This window comes from Megascapheus bottae, chromosome 18 (assembly GCF_031878675.1).
Source record: "Megascapheus bottae isolate mThoBot1 chromosome 18, mThoBot2.hap1, whole genome shotgun sequence".
Lineage (NCBI taxonomy): Eukaryota > Metazoa > Chordata > Mammalia > Rodentia > Geomyidae > Megascapheus > Megascapheus bottae.
In genome coordinates this window covers 48,640,684-48,659,152 of record NC_143526.1, presented here as the reverse complement: position 1 = coordinate 48,659,152, position 18,469 = coordinate 48,640,684, and the positions used below count along the sequence as shown (strand labels likewise).

At 58.8% G+C, this 18,469-nt stretch overlaps 1 protein-coding gene across 7 annotated transcripts; it reads left to right on the top strand.

Moving 5' to 3' along the window:
- Positions 1 to 3,905: 3,905 nt before the first annotated feature.
- On the top strand, positions 3,906 to 17,048 carry Arfgap1 (ARF GTPase activating protein 1). Of its 7 annotated transcripts, XM_090352684.1 has the most exons (14): positions 3,906 to 3,990; positions 6,406 to 6,469; positions 6,826 to 6,935; positions 7,139 to 7,310; positions 7,758 to 7,855; positions 9,119 to 9,208; positions 10,423 to 10,519; positions 11,426 to 11,482; positions 12,552 to 12,584; positions 13,580 to 13,609; positions 14,173 to 14,229; positions 14,606 to 14,665; positions 15,152 to 15,228; positions 15,640 to 17,048. In XM_090352684.1, the coding sequence occupies exons 2-14, from the start codon at positions 6,410 to 6,412 to the stop codon at positions 15,971 to 15,973; spliced, it is 1,275 nt and encodes a 424-aa protein (XP_090208810.1). In that variant the 5' UTR covers positions 3,906 to 3,990; positions 6,406 to 6,409; the 3' UTR covers positions 15,974 to 17,048. The 7 variants fall into 7 exon arrangements, with proteins under 7 accessions (XP_090208810.1, XP_090208811.1, XP_090208813.1 ...); XM_090352685.1 differs by lacking the exon at positions 13,580 to 13,609; XM_090352687.1 differs by lacking the exon at positions 14,606 to 14,665 and having other exon boundaries at positions 15,158 to 15,228.
- The last annotated feature ends 1,421 nt before the right edge of the window (positions 17,049 to 18,469 follow it).

The window sequence follows — 18,469 nt, the reverse complement described above, 5'->3', positions numbered from 1 at the left end:
CCACACCTATAGCATGCATTACCTCCCTTTTGTCCTTGTTTGGTCATTTGAACTACTGCAGCAGCTAGTCCTGCATTGGTAAGAGGTCCTCCAATCTCTCTACACACTTTTAGCCAGGCCTCTATTCCTTTTGTTTTGTATGGGGTTATGGCCGCTCTGCATTCCTTTGTACACTGTTTATACACCAATTGTTTAACCAGAGGCATGGCTCTGTCAGCGTCTCCAAAGATTTTTCCAGCGGCTTCCACCATACGTGTTACGAAGTCTGCAAAAGGTTCTAGTGGCCCTTGGATTACTTTGGTCAGGTTCCCAGCTATTTCTCCTCTGTTAGGGAGTGCTTTCCAAGCTCTAATACATATGGCATTAATTTGCGCGTATACTTCATGTGGATATCCATTCTGGTCATTTACAAAATTCCCCTGTCCCAGAAGCATATCCCTGTTCCAAAACGGTCTGCCTGCCTCAACATTTCTAGCTTCTTGCTCATTTGCGAATTCCATCCAAAATACCTTCCATTCTAAGTACTGTCCTGGGCTTAGGCATGCCTTAGCAAGGGAGGACCAGTCTGCGGGCGTCATGCAGTATCTGCTAAACCCTTCCACCAGAGCCTGAGTAAAGGCAGCATTCACTCCGTACGTTCTCACGGTTTCTGCCAAAGTTTTAACTGTCTTGTAATCTAAAGGCTCATGATATCTCTGTTGATTTGGCGATTCAAAAACAGGACAACCTAAGCAAAGGTCATTTTCAGCCTGTCGCCAGACCTCTGCGTGGCGCGTACACCCTGTTCCTTCAAGAGGAGGAGGGTCTGGAGGAGGCAGGATACTTGATTTTGTCCAACTCCTAGATTTCTGTTGTCTATTCCGAGAGCGTCGGGGGTCCCCTGCCTGTGTTAAAAATGTCTCCAAACCGGATTCTTCGGACTCTGAGTCATCCACTTCCCCTTCTTCTGGCAGAGGCGGATAGATGGAGGGTATTTGTCTTTCCGGTGATTCTCCCTTTTCACTGCTCTGCCTAGACGAGGATCTCTTTTCTTCCTTAAATTCCTCTAAAGCTATTTTTCCTTCTACCAGGGCAGTGCCGCATCGCTCATCAGCCATGCAGCTCCTGACTAATTTCCATATAGGCTTTACTCCTGGTCCGAGTCTGCCCTTTTCCGCAGCTCTATCTAAATCTTTCCCTAACTTCTCCCAAGCAGGAAGTGAGAGGTTCCCAGAAACTGAGAACCAAGGAGCTACCTCCTCTATATTTAGTAAGAAAAGTTTTAAGGTACTCTGTTTCACTTTCAGTTCCTTCGCGCGCAACAGCGCGTCTAAAGCTGTAACCAGTTGAGATGATTCTGAGGCTCCCATAATCCAAAACCGGAGCTTTTCTCCCCTCTTTCTTTATCTACAGAAAAGAGCAAAATCTAATGTGGTCCCCCCTTTACCCGGGAGACTTACCAGTGCACCACCTCGAGTTCTGAAGTGCCCCGTACGGGCCACCAGCTGTTGCGATCCCCTCGGCCGGCAAGAAAGACGCAACAAGTGAGACTTCTTCTCGAGCAGCAGTTTATTCAGCACGCTTGCAGCTGTGCCGGGTCGACCCCGACTTCCTCAAAATCTGGGGCTTATAAAGGCCCATTATTCAATCACGTTTACTTCCTTACACTTCTATAGCCAATAATATACGCACACCTCTATAACACACTCTGAGCACACAGCAACATGGCATTATACACACTTCCAATCATGCATAAAGCTCGTGAACAATCACATCTCTTCCTGGAAACTTTCAGACAAATAACTCAGTGGCGCAACCACAAAGGCGGATGCCGGCGCCATCTTGTAATGGCGATTGCAATAGCTCTCTGCACAGGGCCTGTGTTCTAGCAGGGCAGATCTCAGGCTTGGGGGGCACCAAGGAAAAGGGTGCACTGCCTGGGTCACCACAACCTCCCTGGTAATCTGGACTCATGCCTGGCTCTCTACAGGTTCATCCTGCCCACCACTGGACGTCCAGCTCCGTGTTCCTCGCTCTGAGACGTTCATTTGACCATACTGATAGGCTGGATAGGTCTAATAGAGACAATCTGAGCACCTCCGGGCAGAAACCATGAAAATGGCGCACTGTAACTGGTGACGAGTGCCCTGCAGCCCCGAATGAAGAACTGCAATGTGTGAATCTTAAGACAGACTATGGAATATTCCAATCTGCACCACTCATCAAACATTGCCATTTCAGCCTTCGTGGACCTCTCCTCCCTCTCTCAAGACTTGGCACTATGGAAACTGTGTCCAGCAGAGCCAGAGATGACCGTGGAACTCCAGGTGACATAGTCTGACCTGGAAAGGCCACCCCTCCACCTTAGGTCTGGGGATGGATGTAGCTCCAGACCTCCCAGAGCCAGGGAGACAGCCATCTAGAGAGCTACAGAGGGGGTGGGGGGGAGACAGACAGGGAGGGAGGGAGAGGCACCCTCAAGGAGGCAGCCGTGATGACCTTTCTGTTCATGACCCCAAACTAGAAGCGCCTCGACTGGTTGTCAGATGCTTCTGCTGTCAGATGCTTCTGCGGCTGTGCCTTCCCAGGAATGCCTTCCGTCTCCCTCCTCCCTTTTCAACTCCTGCCTGCATCTCCCAGGAAGCCAGCTGCCCTCTGGCGGTGTGAGGGTGCTAATGCAAGCAGCAGGAAGGGGGTTCACAGAGCAGTTGATCAGTGAGGAGGAAGATGCAAATAAACTGCACAGGACAGGATGTGTGCCACCTGCCCGTCTGCAGCAGAGACTACTATTCAATGTCTCGTATCGGGGGTAGAAGAATACAGAAGCACCATCATTCTGGAAAGCTGTTTAGCACTGTTATAAAGTTTAATCTACACCTAGGCAATTACCCAGGAGAAAAAGACAAAATGCTCATAAAAGTTCAAGGCAGCTTTATTTACAACAGCTTTATCAAGTGGAAAGAAAAATTTAGAAACCATCTCTTTGTCCAAGCTATGGAGGGCTGCATATCTGTCCAATGCAAGGGCACCAAGCTATGAGTGAGTTATTGATGAACAAGGAGGAACTGAAGCCCAGTGTGAACTTTTTTGTGTGTCATGTTACGTATATGAAGCTCTAGGCCAGGCAGGGGTAGAAATGCCCACAGTGACCATCTCTGCAGGTCTATTCTTCATCGCAGAAGAGGGGCAAAGGGGTGACATTTACCCAACACCTCAGTGAACTATATGCTTTATTGAATGTGGACTTTACCTCAGTAAAAATGTGTATTACTTCTAGGAGATGATGGCTCATGCCTGGAATCGATCCTGGGTCTTCCAGCATGCTAGGCAAGCACTCTACCACCAGACCAAACTCCTGGCCCCAGACACATGCATTTTTGATTATTTCAAAAGCTACAGACTACTGAGGTGGAGAAGGACTGCAGCTCAAGGCCTGCCAGAGCAAGCTGGAGGACAAACGAGCAAGGAAGGCACAACAGAGGCCTGGCTCACAAGGCTGCGGGCCTGCCTGACCCGCAGGTGCCCGCTCCCGAGTTCAGGTTCTACCAGCTGCGGAGGGATGGTGGCACAGAGACACCAGTCAACACTACCAAACTGCACCTGCAGCCCTCCTCCAGAGACGGCACAGCGGGCGCCCCACGCTGGGCGCCCAGACGGGCACACCGCACCAGGGGAGCACGCGGCACAGCGGGCCCCCACACTGCCACGGGGCCCCCCACAGCGGGCGCCCCTCGCCGGGCGCCCCTCGCCGGGCGCACCCCCCTCCCGCGGCCAGGCTGGGCTCCCGCCAGCCGCCCGGGCCGCACCGGAAGGACGTGGTCCCCGGTCCCCGCGGCCTCACTTCCGTCCGACACGCAGGCGGAAGTCCCGTCCCGCGGTCTCCCGTGAGGCCTTGCGGCGCGGCGACGTCGCCGGAAGCTGCTGGCGGCCGGTGGGCGACCTGAGCTCCGGGCGCCGCGGCCCGCGGGTCCCCCCCGACGCCCGGCCCGACGCCCGGCCCCGCCGAGCCAGGTGAGCCCCGCGCCCGCGCCCGCGCCGCGAACCCCGCGAACCCCGCGAACCCCGCGGGCCCGGCCCCGAGGACGGGCCGACGCCGGGCGCCGAGCGGCGCCCCGCGGGCCCCGCGCTCCCTGCCGAGGGCGGAGCGGGCGCAGCGGGCGCAGCGTCCTCGCCCGAGGCTCCCTCGGCCCCCGGCGGTGGGGCTCCGCCTGCAGGGCTCCTGCGCCGGGATCACGCGGCGGGGCGGAGAGGCCCGGCAGGAGTCCGCGCCCTGCGCACGGGGGCTGCGGAGGGCGAGGCCGGAGCCGGGCAGGGCAGGGCCGGGCCTGGGGACGGGCGCCCAGGGTCCACCCGGGAGGAAGGGCGGCCCGGCTCCGGAGCCGCTGCCTCCGCACCGCGGTGCCGGGGAGGGGGAGGGCGAGCTGCCTGTGTAGGGTGCGAGTGTGAGTGTGAGCGTGCGTGCTGCCTGTGGAGGGTGTGAGTGTCAGTGTGAGCGCTGCCTGTGGTGAGTGTGAGTGTGACTGTGAGCGCTGCCTGTGGAGGGTGTGAGTGTCAGTGTGAGCGCTGCCTGTGGTGAGTGTGAGTGTGAGCGCTGCCTGTGGAGGGTGTGAGTGTCAGTGTGAGCGCTGCCTGTGGTGAGTGTGAGTGTGACTGAGTGTGAGTGTGACTGAGTGTGAGCGCTGCCTGTGGAGGGTGTGAGTGTCAGTGTGAGCGCTGCCTGTGGTGAGTGTGAGTGTGACTGAGTGTGAGTGTGACTGAGTGTGAGCGCTGCCTGTGGAGGGTGTGAGTGTCAGTGTGAGCGCTGCCTGTGGTGAGTGTGTGACTGAGTGTGAGTGTGACTGAGTGTGAGCGCTGCCTGTGGAGGGTGTGAGTGTCAGTGTGAGCGCTGCCTGTGGTGAGTGTGAGTGTGACTGAGTGTGAGTGTGACTGAGTGTGAGCGCTGCCTGTGGAGGGTGTGTCAGTGTGAGCGCTGCCTGTGGTGAGTGTGAGTGTGACTGTGAGCGCTGCCTGTGGAGGGTGTGAGTGTCAGTGTGAGCGCTGCCTGTGGTGAGTGTGAGTGTGAGTGTGAGCGCTGCCTGTGGAGGGTGTGAGTGTCAGTGTGAGCGCTGCCTGTGGTGAGTGTGAGTGTGACTGAGTGTGAGTGTGACTGAGTGTGAGCGCTGCCTGTGGAGGGTGTGAGTGTCAGTGTGAGCGCTGCCTGTGGTGAGTGTGAGTGTGAGCGCTGCCTGTGGTGAGTGTGAGTGTGCGTGCTGCCTGTGGAGGGTGTGAGTGTCAGTGTGAGCGCTGCCTGTGGTGAGTGTGAGTGTGACTGAGTGTGAGTGTGACTGAGTGTGAGCGCTGCCTGTGGAGGGTGTGAGTGTCAGTGTGAGCGCTGCCTGTGGTGAGTGTGAGTGTGACTGAGTGTGAGTGTGACTGAGTGTGAGCGCTGCCTGTGGAGGGTGTGTCAGTGTGAGCGCTGCCTGTGGTGAGTGTGAGTGTGAGTGTGAGCGCTGCCTGTAGAGGGTGTGAGTGTCAGTGTGAGCGCTGCCTGTGGTGAGTGTGAGTGTGAGTGGTGCAGTGCCGGTGAGTGTGCTGGCTGTGGTGAGTGTGAGTGGTGCAGTGCCGGTGAGTGTACTGGCTGTGGTGAGTGTGAGTGCTGGTGAGTGTGCTGGCTGTGGTGAGTGTGAGTGGTGCAGTGCTGGTGAGTGTGCTGGCTGTGGTGAGTGTGAGTGGTGCCGTGCTGGTGGGTGGGTGTGCTGGCTGTGGGTGAGGGAGCAGCGCACCCCTGGTGGGCTGGAGATGGTGGCCTGAGACCCAGGCCCGGCCTCTGCTCTCCTGCGTGGTGGTCTGAGTTCGTGTTCGTGTGGCATGGTGGCTGGTGGCACCGTTTCTCTGGCTTTGGTTTCCCGGGTCCTGAATTAGATGGGCGCGGATTGAATCTGAGCTTTGCTAAGACGAGCAGAAGTGTACAGGAGGAAGCAGTAGCTTTTCGGCTCTCGTGTCAGGCCTCGTGGCCCGGGTCAGCATCCAGTCAGGGCAGTGCTGTGCTCCCTGACAGCCCCCTCCCCGGTGAGGACCCCACAGGGAGCTGCTCACAGACCTGCTCATAGACGGTGTGGTCAGGTGAACTGACACACGTTGTAGGCTGGGGTCCTGGGAGCCGGCAAGGCGCGCACCTACACCCCCTCCTCGTATTGCCAGTCTAGGTGGGGTCTGATTGTGAAGCGCCTGCCGTGTGTTTCACCACTGTGTGTGTGTGTGTGTGTTAGTGAAGTACGATCTTGGTGGCACAAGGTCCCGAGTGGAGAGCCCCGGTGGTCTCTGGCTCTGCTCCTCCCACGCTGGCCTGGGAGCGGTAGACAGGAGCGCTGTGCTGGACCCGGCCGCGGCAGCTTGGGAGCGCAGCTCCTTCCCTTTCTTGTGATGTAGCGTGTTCCTCCTTTGCAGCATCATGGCCAGTCCAAGAACCAGGAAAGTTCTTAAGGAAGTCCGGGTGCAAGACGAGAACAACGTGAGTATGGGGCGTCCCGTGGCCACGCCTCCTCAGCTGATGGGCGGCTCTCCTGGGGCTCAGCATGCCGCCGCCGTTGTGTGGGGTGTCCGGCGTCGATGTCCTCACTGAGGACACGCCATCTTCCATTTCCCCTTCACCCAATTCGAGAAGACTCCTCTGCCCCTCCAGCCTTTCTCTGACTCCATGCCCTCAGGCCAGTTGGGCAGCTCTGTTAGGTGTGGGCAGAGCTCCCTCCAGGCCCTTTAAAAGCTGCCCACACCTCTCCTGCACCCTCTTGGGGGCAGTGGTCAGGTCTTTGGGGCCCCTGGCCCTGCCTTGGGCTGGCTGGCAGTCTACACCTGGCCCCTTTGCAGGTTTGCTTCGAGTGTGGTGCATTCAACCCTCAGTGGGTGAGTGTGACCTATGGCATCTGGATCTGCCTGGAGTGCTCCGGGAAACACCGCGGGCTCGGTGTGCACCTCAGGTCAGTCTCCATGTCATGCCGGGAGCCTGCTGACCACGAGGGGTCTGGCTGGGTGGCCCTGCTCCAGTCACACCACAGCCCCTCTAGTCACCTGCTTGGCTGTTCTGCCATAGCCAGCACCCATGGCCGGTTCTCGGCCTGACCTTGGCTGGGGCTTCTGCATCTCCCGGGTGCGGTGATTCGATCGGTCCATTGGTTTCCAGCTTCGTGCGCTCTGTTACCATGGACAAATGGAAGGACATTGAGCTGGAGAAGATGAAGGCTGGCGGGAATGCGAAATTCCGAGAGTTCCTGGAGGCGCAGGAGGATTTCGACCCGGACTGGCCGCTGCAGGACAAGTACAATAGCAGGGCTGCAGCGCTGTTCAGGGATAAGGTAACGGCAGCCCGGCCCTTCCCTCCGCGGCCAGGGCAGCGGGGCCTTCCGGGCTGGCTCCAGTGGGGCCTCAGTTGACGCGGGGAGGCAGGCTTTTTGCTGTCATTTGAGACAGACAAGAACACAGGGTGCTTGCCCAGAGGTGGGCAAGGGGTGGTCATTACTCGGAGAAAAGGAACTGTGCTTCCAGTGCATTTCTGAGATTCTATGAAGCCCTTGTTTGGGGCTGAAATGAGCAGCTCCCTGTGCATTTGACAGTGAAGCTGCATCGACCAGGGGCTCACCAAGACTATAGTTTGCTGCAGCCTGCGCTTCCCTGGCGTGTAAATGTGCTCCTGAGCCCCAGGCAGCGCCTGCAGAGAGCCGGCGCCTCGGGCTGGGCGTGCGTGTGCTGCGGCGAGGACAGTGAAGCTGTACGTGTCCTCTTGCCTTATGTCCCTTTCTCAGGTGGCCACACTGGCTGAAGGTAGAGAGTGGTCTCTGGAGTCATCACCTGCCCAAAACTGGACCCCACCTCAGCCCAAGATGCTGTCCACTGCCCACAGGTAGCCATCCCCTGGCTGGCTGGTAAGGCCGCCGGGCTTCACTGCTAGGCTCAGCTCAGCGCTCATCTTGGCTATAGCTCTGGGATCCCAACAAAGCCTCCCTCTTTATTTGCTTCACTCATAGAAATGGCTCCCTCGAATTGTGAGCTACTTCTGAAAGTTAGTATGAAGAACAGCTTTTTCTCTGGGCCTGGGCACTGTCCCTGAGCTCTTTAGCTCAAGGCTACCATCTTGCCCTTGAACCACAGAGCCACTTCCAGCTTTCTCGTGGTTAACTGGAGATAAGAATCTCGTAGAGGGGGGCCAGGAGTTTGGCCTAGTGGTAAAAGTGCTTGCCTAGCATGCATGAAGACCCGGGTTCGATTCCTCGGTACCACATACATAGAAAAAAGCTGGAAGTGGTGCTGAGGCTCAAGTGGTAGAGCTCTAGCCTTGAGAAAGTCCAAGGACAGTGCTCAGGCCCTGAGCTCAAGCCCAGGACTGGCAAAAAAAAAAAAAAAAAAAAAAAAGAATCTCGTGGAGGGGCCAGGAGTTTGGCCTAGTGGTAGAGTGCTTGCCTAGCATGCACAAAGACCCAGGTTCGATTCCTTGGTACCACATGCATAAAAAAAGCCGGAAGTGGTGCTGAGGCTCAAGTGGTAGAGCTCTAGCCTTGAGAAAGTCCAAGGATAGGGCTCAGGCCCTGAGCTCAAGCCCAGGACTGGCCAAAAAAAAAAAAAAAAAAGAATCTCGTGGACTTTAGTCCCTGGGTTGGCTTTGAACCTTGAACCTCAGATCTCAGCCTCCTGAGTAGCTAGGATTATAGGCGTGAGCCACCGCACCCAGCAAGAACAGCTTTTTAAAATATTAGTAAACATATACTTAGTAAAGGCACACCTAGAATAAGAAACAGGCCCCGAATGCTTCATCTGCTGTGGTGTGGATAAGCCCGCTTCCTGTAGGAGGGCCTCCTGGCCGCAGCTGTGTCTGCTGGCTGCTCCCCTCCCCTCCCCTGCCCTCCGATCACTGATGGACTCAGCCTCTTCCCAGCCTTGCCGGGCTGTCACAGAGCCTGCTTTTGAGGACAGTGATTCTGGGTCCTCCATTAGAGCATCCTGTGGACCAGGGCTGGAGATTGGCCTGGCCCAGTGCTCTCCAGATGGGGTGTGAACGCTCCTCTCCATGGGCCTCGCGGTTCAAGTGAGCATTGCTGGGCCATGGTCTGTGAGCCTCTGCCTTCTGCTCCCAGAATTGGCTTCACTGGACTCGAACTCTCAATTTCAGATCCTCCGGCCAGCCTCAGAATGTGAGTGCTTCTGGGGACAAGGCTTTTGAGGACTGGCTGAATGATGACCTCAGGTCTTCCTATCAAGGGTAAGGCCCCCCCCAGCTGCCGTAGCAGGGGTGGAGGGGCAGTTGTCTGGGGCAGGCCACCCCTCTAGGTTAGGGCCACCTCCTGTGCACCCTCACAGCAAGTGTGGCAATCCCCCATCAACCCAGGTTTGAATGGAAGGTCTCTGCTCTGCAGTACTGGTGTGTGAACGCAGGGCCCCGAGCTTACTGGATAGGGTCAAGTGTTGAGGGTTGTGAGGATAGAGAAGACTTAATACTTTAGAAGGGGGAAAAAAGGTACGTTTTATTTTTTTAAATATTTAGTGTGTGTGTGTGTGTGTGTGTGTGTAGTGTAATTTGAACTATTTGAACGCAGGTCCTTGCACTTTTTTTTTTTCCCTTTGTGGGTTATGGGGCTTGAACTCGGCCTGGGCACTGTCCCTGAGCTCTTCAGCTCAAGGCTACCACCCTACCCTTGAGCTAAGCCCCACTTCCCATTTTCTTTTTTTTTTTGCCAGTCCTGGGGTTTGAGCTCAGGGCCTGAGCACTGTCCTTGGACTTTCTCAAGGCTAGAGCTCTACCACTTGAGCCTCAGCACCACTTCTGGCTTTTTTCTATGTATGTGGTACTGAGGAACTGAACCTGGGTCTTCGTGCATGCCAGGCAAGCACTCTACCACTAGGCCAAACTCCTAGCCCCACCTCTTCCCATTTTCTAGAGGTTAATTGGAGATAAGAGTCTCAGGTCCTTGTGTGCCCGGGCTGGCTTTGAACCTTGATCCTCAGCTCTCAGCCTCCTGAGTAGCTAGGATGACAGGCGTGAGCCACCGCACCTAGCAGGTCTTTGTGCTCTTGCTTGGCTTTGTACACTCAAGGCTGGCACTCTTCCACTCGTACCCCTCCACTTCCAGCCTTTGCTGGTTGGTTGGAGGTAAGAAGCTCAGATGATAGCCTCCTGAGCCGCCAGCACCCACTACACGGCCCATTTTAAAATGGGCTTTTATTCCCGGAACCATTGTTTGGAGGTTGCTTTGAGGCGTGCTGGCTGCTTCGGGGTGGTGTTGGCGATGTGGCAGAGGAACTTCTGAGTGCTTGTAGGCTTGACTCCTAACATCAGGTAGCTCAAGGATAGGGCCTAGTGGATGCTAAGGGGCAGAGACGTGTACGTTCTGGTCAGTGCCCTCCCGAGCCCGGAACCTCCATACTGAAGAGCGGAGGCTCCGATTCTTACCTGGTGCTTATTGTGCTCACACTCAGGGCCCAGGAGAACCGCTACGTGGGCTTTGGGAACACGGTGCCACCACAGAAGAGAGAAGATGACTTCCTCAACAATGCCATGTCATCCCTGTACTCGGTGAGGCCTGCTGAGGGCCTTGCAGCAGACATGGCGAGCCGGGCCGTGCGCCTGGGGGCAGCCTGCTCTTCGGGGCAGCACGCCTCAGAAAGCCGAAAGAATGGTTTCCCACTGGCGTCTCTGCCTGTGGGAGCTGCCTGCTGGGCCTGGGAGCCTGGGCAACTGCCTGGCCGGGCACCAGCAGCCATAGTCATTCTCCCTCGTCACGCCAGGTCTTCTGGATAGGAAAAGCCAGCTTTTCACCTAAAACCTGCCCTTGTTTTCTCTTTAACCCACCCCCAAAGTCACGTTTGAGTCTGCATCTCCCCCGTCCTCTGCTGACCACCCCTGGGGTGGCAGAGTGTCACGGACATCCATCACGTGTGTGGGTCTCTTGCCCTCCTCTAGGGGGACAGGTCAAGTTTGGTTTTAAACCAGACTGCTTTGAGTAACTTTAGTTTACCAAGGAGTGCTTACGGGAAAGTAACTGGGAACTTGGAGTGGCCTTGGGTGAGCCCTGCTTGCCTTGTGTCTACGCCTCTATGTAAGATTGGAGGGAGCCGGGGAGGTGGGCACCACGGTGCCCTGGGTGAGGCTGGAGGAGCCGGGGAGGTGGGATCCGTAGCCGCCTGGCATGCTCTGGGCTTGGAGCCTGGCCCCTTCCTCGTGCCCACTTGGATCTTGTAGTCCGTCCTCTTGGCACAGCCAGTGCTGACGCGAGCTGGGGGTGGCGCGGGTGGCTGTGCTGTGGACTCCAACTGCCTCCTTCCGCATGGACACAGGAGCCAGGAGGTGTTTGAGGTGCTTCTGTTGAGCCTCTCTTCTCTGCTGGAGTGCTTTGCCAAGGGACTAGGCCCAGCATGCCGGGGTGTGGGCACAGCCACGCAAGGACCTGGCGGCATGGCTTACTCTCTGTTGTCTCCGCAGGGCTGGAGTAGCTTTGCCACTGGAGCCAGCAAGTTTGCTTCCGCAGCCAAGGAAGGTGTAAGTGACCTGACGCCTGCAGGCTCCACTGGCCTGGACTCGGGGTGCCCCTGCTTGGGTCTTCCCTCTGCCTGACCAGGTCCACTGGCCTGGACTCGGGGCGCCCCTGCTTGGGTCTTCCCTCTGCCTGACCAGGTCCACTGGCCTGGACTCGGGGCGCCCCTGCTTGGGTCTTCCCTCTGCCTGACCAGGTCGACCCTGTCATCTCTGTGTGTTAGGGACAGAGGTTGACTTGCCTGGAAAGGATAGGTAGGCAACAGACACGACCCCATCTGACCCCAGAAATAGGTGCTGAGACACCCATGCACCCTGAAGGAAAGCGTGCTGGGCTCCCCCGCCTTTGCCTGGAACAGGGGCACGTCGGGCTGTGGCAGTTACCTCCCAAGGGCTGGTGGGGAAAGGAGATGATGGGCTGGAGGGGTGACTGGGCGTGGGGTGGGCCAGGAGTCTGTGCTGCCGAGAGGATCCGGGCAGAGCACCCACAGCTGTCCAGACAGCCAGTCAGGAGCCACGTGATGCTGGCGCCGGTGGCTCCTGCTCATAAGCCTGGCTATTCTGGAGGTTTGAAGCCAGCTCAGGCAGAGAAATATTTGAGATTCTTGCCTGTAGTTGACTGGCAAAAGGTGGGAACTAGAGGTGTGACACAAGTGGTAGAATGCCGGTCATGAGCAAAAAGGCCAGTTGAGAATGCAAGTCCCAGAGTTCAAGCCCCAGTACCTGCACCCCATAAAAGAAAAAGCCTCTCGACTGGTTCTTACCATTCCCTTTGCTGCCGTTGTCTTTGGAGGCAGGGAGTCAGCCCCTGGAGGCTGGCAGCCACACACGCAGCCACGTGGGGCACTGAGCCCCTGCGGACTTGGTAGATGGAGGTTGGAGCTGTGGGAAGGCTGCTGAAGACGGGGGACCTGGCTCCCCCGTGCAGCCGTGACTGGACAGAGTCTGAGAGTGGAGCCTGGCCCAGGCTGGGCCTTCTTGTAACGAGCCGCTGCTGGCCACTGCTCTGTCCTGGTGTCACACAGAGGGAGCCAGAGGCCCTGAGGGAGTGAACCCATCTTTGTTTCCTTTTCAGGCTACAAAATTTGGATCCCAAGCAAGTCAAAAGGTAAAAAGGAGACGCTTTTGTCTTAAAGTGTGTTTGAAAACCTTTTGCACCTAAATGTGTCACCTGCCAGGTGCCCACGGTCTGAGGGGTCCTCGTGCAGAAGGCCTGCCCTGCCCTCGCACGTCGGCAAGCTCACCTCCCTTGGTGGCGGGGGAGAGGCTGTGGGCAGTGGCCTCCTTGTTGGGAAGACTCGGGCTGCCTGGGTCCTAGGCACTCGGCGGGAGGAGCTGCTGCCATGCAGCGGCTCTGCCTGGCTTCCTGGGGGTCTGGGCTGGGGGAAGCCGTCTTGCCACGTTGTTTCTTCCTGGAAACATGGGGCAGCTATGCACGGGTGGCCACACCTGAAATCCTAGCTCCTTAGGAAGCTGAGATCGGAAGACCCTGGGCATCAGAGTCTTTACCCCCTGTTGACCACCAGAAAACTGGAAGTGGGACTGTGGTTCACGGGGTAGGGCCTGGCCTTGAGCTGACGAGCTCAGGAACAGTGTCCAGGCCAAGTTCAGGCCCTAAAACCAACCAAAAACAGCAACAACTTGGTGTGGTCCCAGGCAGCCCTGAGGGGCTCAAGCCTGGGGTTCTTGCAGGTGCTTTCCTGGTCCCGCCCTCTTGTCCTGAAGGTCAGCAGCTGCTCTCCTGAGGCTCCTTTACCCTGTCACCTGCACTTCTGTCTCCCAGGGCCTCTCACCTGGCTCTTTGGCCTTCATGTCGGACTTCTGAGGCACTCAGGATTCTAGACAGTGGCAAGTTTGGAGCAGAAACCTGTTGATGCAGGGTCCCAAGGCGGGATGGTGGGTCTGGTCCCACCACTAGACACAGCCAGGTGGAGCGAGGTAGCACGTGACGGAATCCAGCACAGGTCCAGACCCTAATTATACAGAGAGGAAAGCCGGTTCCATGGAAGGGGTGTTCAGGGTTTCCTGGTGCTGCTAAATCCTGCTCCTGCCCCCTGCTCTCTCTCTTTCTCTGCTCACCTGCTCCTGGCGGTCTGGGTCAAGTTTTGGGGTTATAAGCAGCAGCCTGAGCCGGTAAAGCTGTGTCTGCGGGTGCATGCTGAGAACGCTTTGCTCCTGGCTGTTCCCTGTCCGTGTGCTTGGTCACCTGTGCGTGCTGTGCTTGCCCCTCTTCCCTGGCCTGCCGGAGCTGGGGGTGGACAGCTGGCCCCAGACCTGGAGCCTAGGTACTGCCCAGGCATAACGCGGGGTCTGCCGGGGAGCCCCAAAGCTAGGGAGGATGAGTGTGTCTCGTCCCCAGGCGGCTCAGGGCTGCCGTCCTTTCCCCTTGGCTTTTTCCTCTGCTCTGGCCTCTCCTCCTCCCTCCCTGTGAGGTCAGTGCTTGCTCTGAGGAGAGGAAGAAGAGGCTGGCAGTCGGCAGGGTCCCTGCCCCTTCCCGTTCCTGGATGAGAGTGGGCTCAGGCTGGTTCCTGTGAGCCTGCCCGGCCAGCTGCGCTGTGCTGTGCTGTGTGGGGCGGAGGGCGGGCAGGCCGGCCCAAGGGCTCTGTCTTAGTGTCTGTCCCGTTCGTTGCTGGCATGTGCCCACTGCCTTCCGGCCTGTGCCTGCATGGGAACCTGATGCAACACCCTTTCCGCAGGCTTCCGAGCTGGGCCACAGCCTGAATGAGAACGTCCTCAAGCCTGCTCAGGAGAAGGTATGGGCGGCACCAGCCACTGGAGTGCCCAGAGGCCCTTCCTTATGGGCTGGGGGTGATGGAGAGCAGGCTCTGGCCTACCTCCTTCTGGTCCAGGAGACCCGCACCCCCCGCTCTCTGCCCTCTGCTAGGCACCACAGCGCATGGGTTGGGTTGTCTGCTCGCTGGCCTGTCGCGCCCCAGAGGGTGTGAGTGAGGCCCGGGTGGGGGACTCACCTGCCCACCCTTCCTCTGCAGCAGGGGCCAAGCCCAGGATGTCCTCCTTGTGGCGGGCGCAGTCTTGTACGGCTGTCTGTCCTCCTTGGTGACGGTGCGGGGGGTGGTTAGGCGCCTTGTTCTGAGGCCATCCCCTGACCGTGCCCTTTGAACCATGCAGGTGAAGGAGGGGAGGATTTTTGATGATGTGTCCAGTGGGGTCTGTCAGTTGGCATCCAAGGTAGGGCAGCTCTGCTGACGTGAGCATGGCCTGTCAGTCTTCGTACTCCGGGCCCTGGCGCCAGTGTCTGTGGAGGAGGCCGTCCCCGTGCCCAGATCTTGGCCAGGCGTGGCAGTGGTTGCTGCTCTAGGAGGCACAGGGCTTGAGGAGTAGGTAGACAGCTTGGCGGCGGGGTCCTTGCCTGCTACTAACCTGTCGCTTCTGCTTTCCTTGCTGTCGTTGGCCTTTCCTGTGGTAAGTGCCAGCACCTGTCTCCACCAAGGCCTTGGCTTTTCTTCTCTGCTTAGTGCTTAGGGTGAAATGTGGGGAGGGCCAGGGATGTCACAGGCTGCTGCCACGGGAGGCCAAGCGGGGGCCTCCCACACGTGCCCCACAGCACAGCAGGTGGCATCTTTGCACAAGTGTGATCCGGGTCTTCTCAGCAAGGCCTGGTTGTGCTGGCAGAGGCCCCTGGGAGCCGCCCTGGCTAGCCTCTCACCCTTCCAGGTTCAGGGAGTTGGCAGTAAAGGATGGCGGGACGTCACCACCTTCTTCTCTGCGAAGCCGGACGACCCCTTGGAAAGGTATGTTGCAGCCCCACCCCGGGCCCTGAGTCCCCTCTTTGTGGACTTTGTTGGGTTCCCTGCGGCTGGGGCATCCTCACGGCTGCTCCCCCTCCCCCCGCCTTTCCTGACGCGGTTGGGTGTTGGGTGGGGGCTGGAATCGTGTGGAGGGGGAGGCAGGGGCTGTCTGCCCTTCTAGGCCCTTGGTGTCAGGTAGAGCGTCGTCAAGACCAAGTCCGCCCTGTGTAAAGGGCTCTGGCCCCGGGAGGAAGGTCAGCCTGCAGGCCTGGCGCTCCTGTGCAGCCCAGGGTGCCTGCTTCCATGGGTGTGGACCGGCTGGTGCGGGTGGCGGCGGTTCTCCACAGCCTGGCAAGATCCAGTGTGAGTCTGGTTCTGTGGCAGCCTTTGAGACTCCCCTTTTCTCTGTCCAAGGCCCATGGAGGGCCAGAGCTACCAGAACAGTGGCAGGGACAACTTCCACAACAGCACCATAGACCAGAGCTTCTGGGAGACCTTTGGGAACGCCGAGCCCACCAAGACCAAGTCGCCCAGCAGCGAGAGCTGGACCTGCGCGGACGCCTCGACTGGGCAGAGGAGCTCGGACAGCTGGGACGTGTGGGGCTCGGGCTCCGCGTCCAACAATAAAACCAGCAACAGTGACGGCGGGGAGGGCCGGGAGCCCTCCAGGGAGGGCCGGGCCAAGGCTGCCAAGGCCCCAGTGCCACCCACAGCCACCGACGAGGGCTGGGACAACCACAACTGGTAGGACCCCACTCGGCCCCAGCCCAGCCATCGTGGCGACTGCTGTGTTTGCACTTTGCCCCCGTTGTTCCTCCTTCCATTGACCCAAGAAACCGTGACCTCGGTGAGCAGACAGCCAGGACTCGGCGGGCCCTGCCTGCCCAGTGTGAGGCCGCGTCTCCCTGGCCCATGGGGCGTGCCCGCCGCGTGCCTCCCTCCCCAGCTCCTGGGGCCAGGGCGCTGTGGGGCAGCTGCCACTGCAGCCGGGCCCCGGAGTGCTGTCAACAGGCTGGAGGCCCGCTTTGGTTGGAAAGTTTATAGTCCACCTTCAAGTTTGCTCCAGTTCTTTCTTTGTGAAGAAAATGGAGTCTTAAAAGAGAAACACTGAAAGCAATACTGGAGCTTGCACTGCCATCCGACGCCCCTCCTGCGCCCACCTCTCCTGTGGCCTGTGCTGTGAACCCACCACCACGACCCTCGGGCTTTTTGCATCTCCCTCCCATCCGGTTCTACGGGACAGACCTCCACCGATGGCCACCCCTGGACATGCTGGACAGCCCGAAACCCAGAGATGAGATGAGAGCTGTCGGGGATGTCTGCCCCCCACTCCTGCTGCACACGCTGTATGGGGGTCCCTGACTGTGGGTGGGGTGGGCATAGGGGGAGGCAGGGCCTGTATTCACTGCCAGTCAGGGCAGCCCTCTTGCTGGGGCTGTCCAGGAGGGGCAGTTCCTTAGGCATTTTGCTGGGTGTTCTGTCTGCACAGCTAGACATTCCTGCCAGCCCGGGTCCTGGGGTGGGCACCGCTGAGTGCACTGGCAGGGCTTGCCGCTGCGCTGTGGCTCTGTCCCTCAGCCACATGGCTGTCCTGGAGCCCCCCAGGCTTTGAACTGGTGGGACTGTTGAGAGTGCTGTGCAGGCCCTGTGGACTTGGCCCTGGCCCTGGCGTGCTGCAGACGGGACCCCGTGTGATGGTGATGGCCAGTGTGACGCCCCTCCCTCCCGGGACCCGGAGCCACGCTGCTGGGCACAGCAAGGCCTCATCTCCACACCCACCCCCTTTTCTGAGCCTCAGTTTGATCAGCAGTGCATGACCTGAAGCTCCTGTGTGGTTTGTGTGTGACAGCGCCTACACCCACGTTCAGCCTGTCCCCTCTGCCTGTGTCTCCGCCTGGGGATTCCCAGTCCATTCCCAGTCCTCCTGCTGCAGACAAGAGAGGCCCTGTCCACCTGCGGCTGAGCCAGGAGGCAGATGGGCCCCTGAAGTCACAGCAACCCAGGAGGGGCATAAGGAAGAGCCTTCACTGGGTGTGTGCCCAGGACTTAAGGCCAACCTGTCATTAAGCCAGGTCCACGGGGTCAGGAAACCCAGCCGGCAGGGGAGCCCCCTGGCTGCTGTTCTGGGTGATCAGAGACCCTTGGAGGTGGGGCGAGGCCTGGTCAGCAGCGAGGATGATGTTAAGTCACGCCCCGGGGAGGACCTGCATGGTTGTGCCGCTCAGTGGCACAGTGGCGTTGTCCCAGGTCCTGGGTGGGAGGGAAGAGAGAGCGAGGAGGACGCCAGTCCACAGACTAGCCCCAGAAGGCCAGCGGCCCCGCGCCGCCTTTCACAAGGCTGTCACTTGGAATTGGCCCGCTGCGCTCTGGGGAAACGCCCCTCCCCCTGGAGTGGCCTGCGCTGGGTCAGAAGCTGAGTCAGAAGCTGCCCGTAGGCCCACGCCGGGTTGTAATCCAGGTAGTACTGGTCTGTGTGGCAGCATTACCAAGTGTTCTTTCCAGGCATCCTCAGGTGAGCTGACACCTGAGAGCCAGCCCCGGCTGGGATCTGGGTGCAAACACGACCCAGTGGGGCTGCAGGGATGGTGGGTACCGCTCTGCAGGGCTGAAGGCCTCTTAGACCTGGAAGCAGAGCTGGGTGGGTGTAGGGAAGCAGCCTCCTTTGCATGGCTGTCTGGTTGGCAGCCTGGGGTCAGGTAATTTACAAGTGTCCTGTGGCAGGATGGCATTGCAAGGGGCAGCTGTGCAGTTGGCAGCCTGCCGTCCCACCCAGAGGGGAGCTGTGGCAGGGGAAATGTGGGTCCCGCGAGATCTCTGTAGATACCCTAGGACAGGAAGACAGGCCTTGCCAAGGCAGCCCCATGATGAGGTCCACAGGGGCCTGCAGGACAACCCAGCTCCAGTCTTGGTGAGCTAAGGTCCGAGAGGGGCACAGGCGGGGGTCTGAGTGGGTCAGCCCCTTGGGGGTGGGGCTGACAGGCCTGTGACTGGAGTGAGGAACCCCTCCATCCGGCCACCTCCCCAGAAAGAACGGCTCCTCTGTCACCCGCTAGCATGAGGGGCACACATGCAGCTGGGGCTATCCCGGCCTCTCTGGGAAGGGGCCAGCCCAGGCGGCTTCCTGAGGATGAGTCCTGTGTTTCCTGGACCTTCAAGGCTCCGCTCACCTGCCTGAGCTGGGCAGCCTGGGTGCTCTTCCCTGGCACTTCCCAGTCCCACAGAGTGCCATCCACTTGCACCATGT

Bases quoted from the DNA above. Each gene is read 5' to 3' on its own strand.
- Arfgap1 (XM_090352684.1), top strand. From the start codon at position 6,410: ATGGCCAGTCCAAGAACCAGGAAAGTTCTTAAGGAAGTCCGGGTGCAA. The intron at 6,470-6,825 runs GTGAGTATGGGG...GCCCCTTTGCAG, and splicing joins GGGTGCAAGACGAGAACAAC to GTTTGCTTCGAGTGTGGTGC. The intron at 6,936-7,138 runs GTCAGTCTCCAT...ATTGGTTTCCAG, and splicing joins GGGCTCGGTGTGCACCTCAG to CTTCGTGCGCTCTGTTACCA.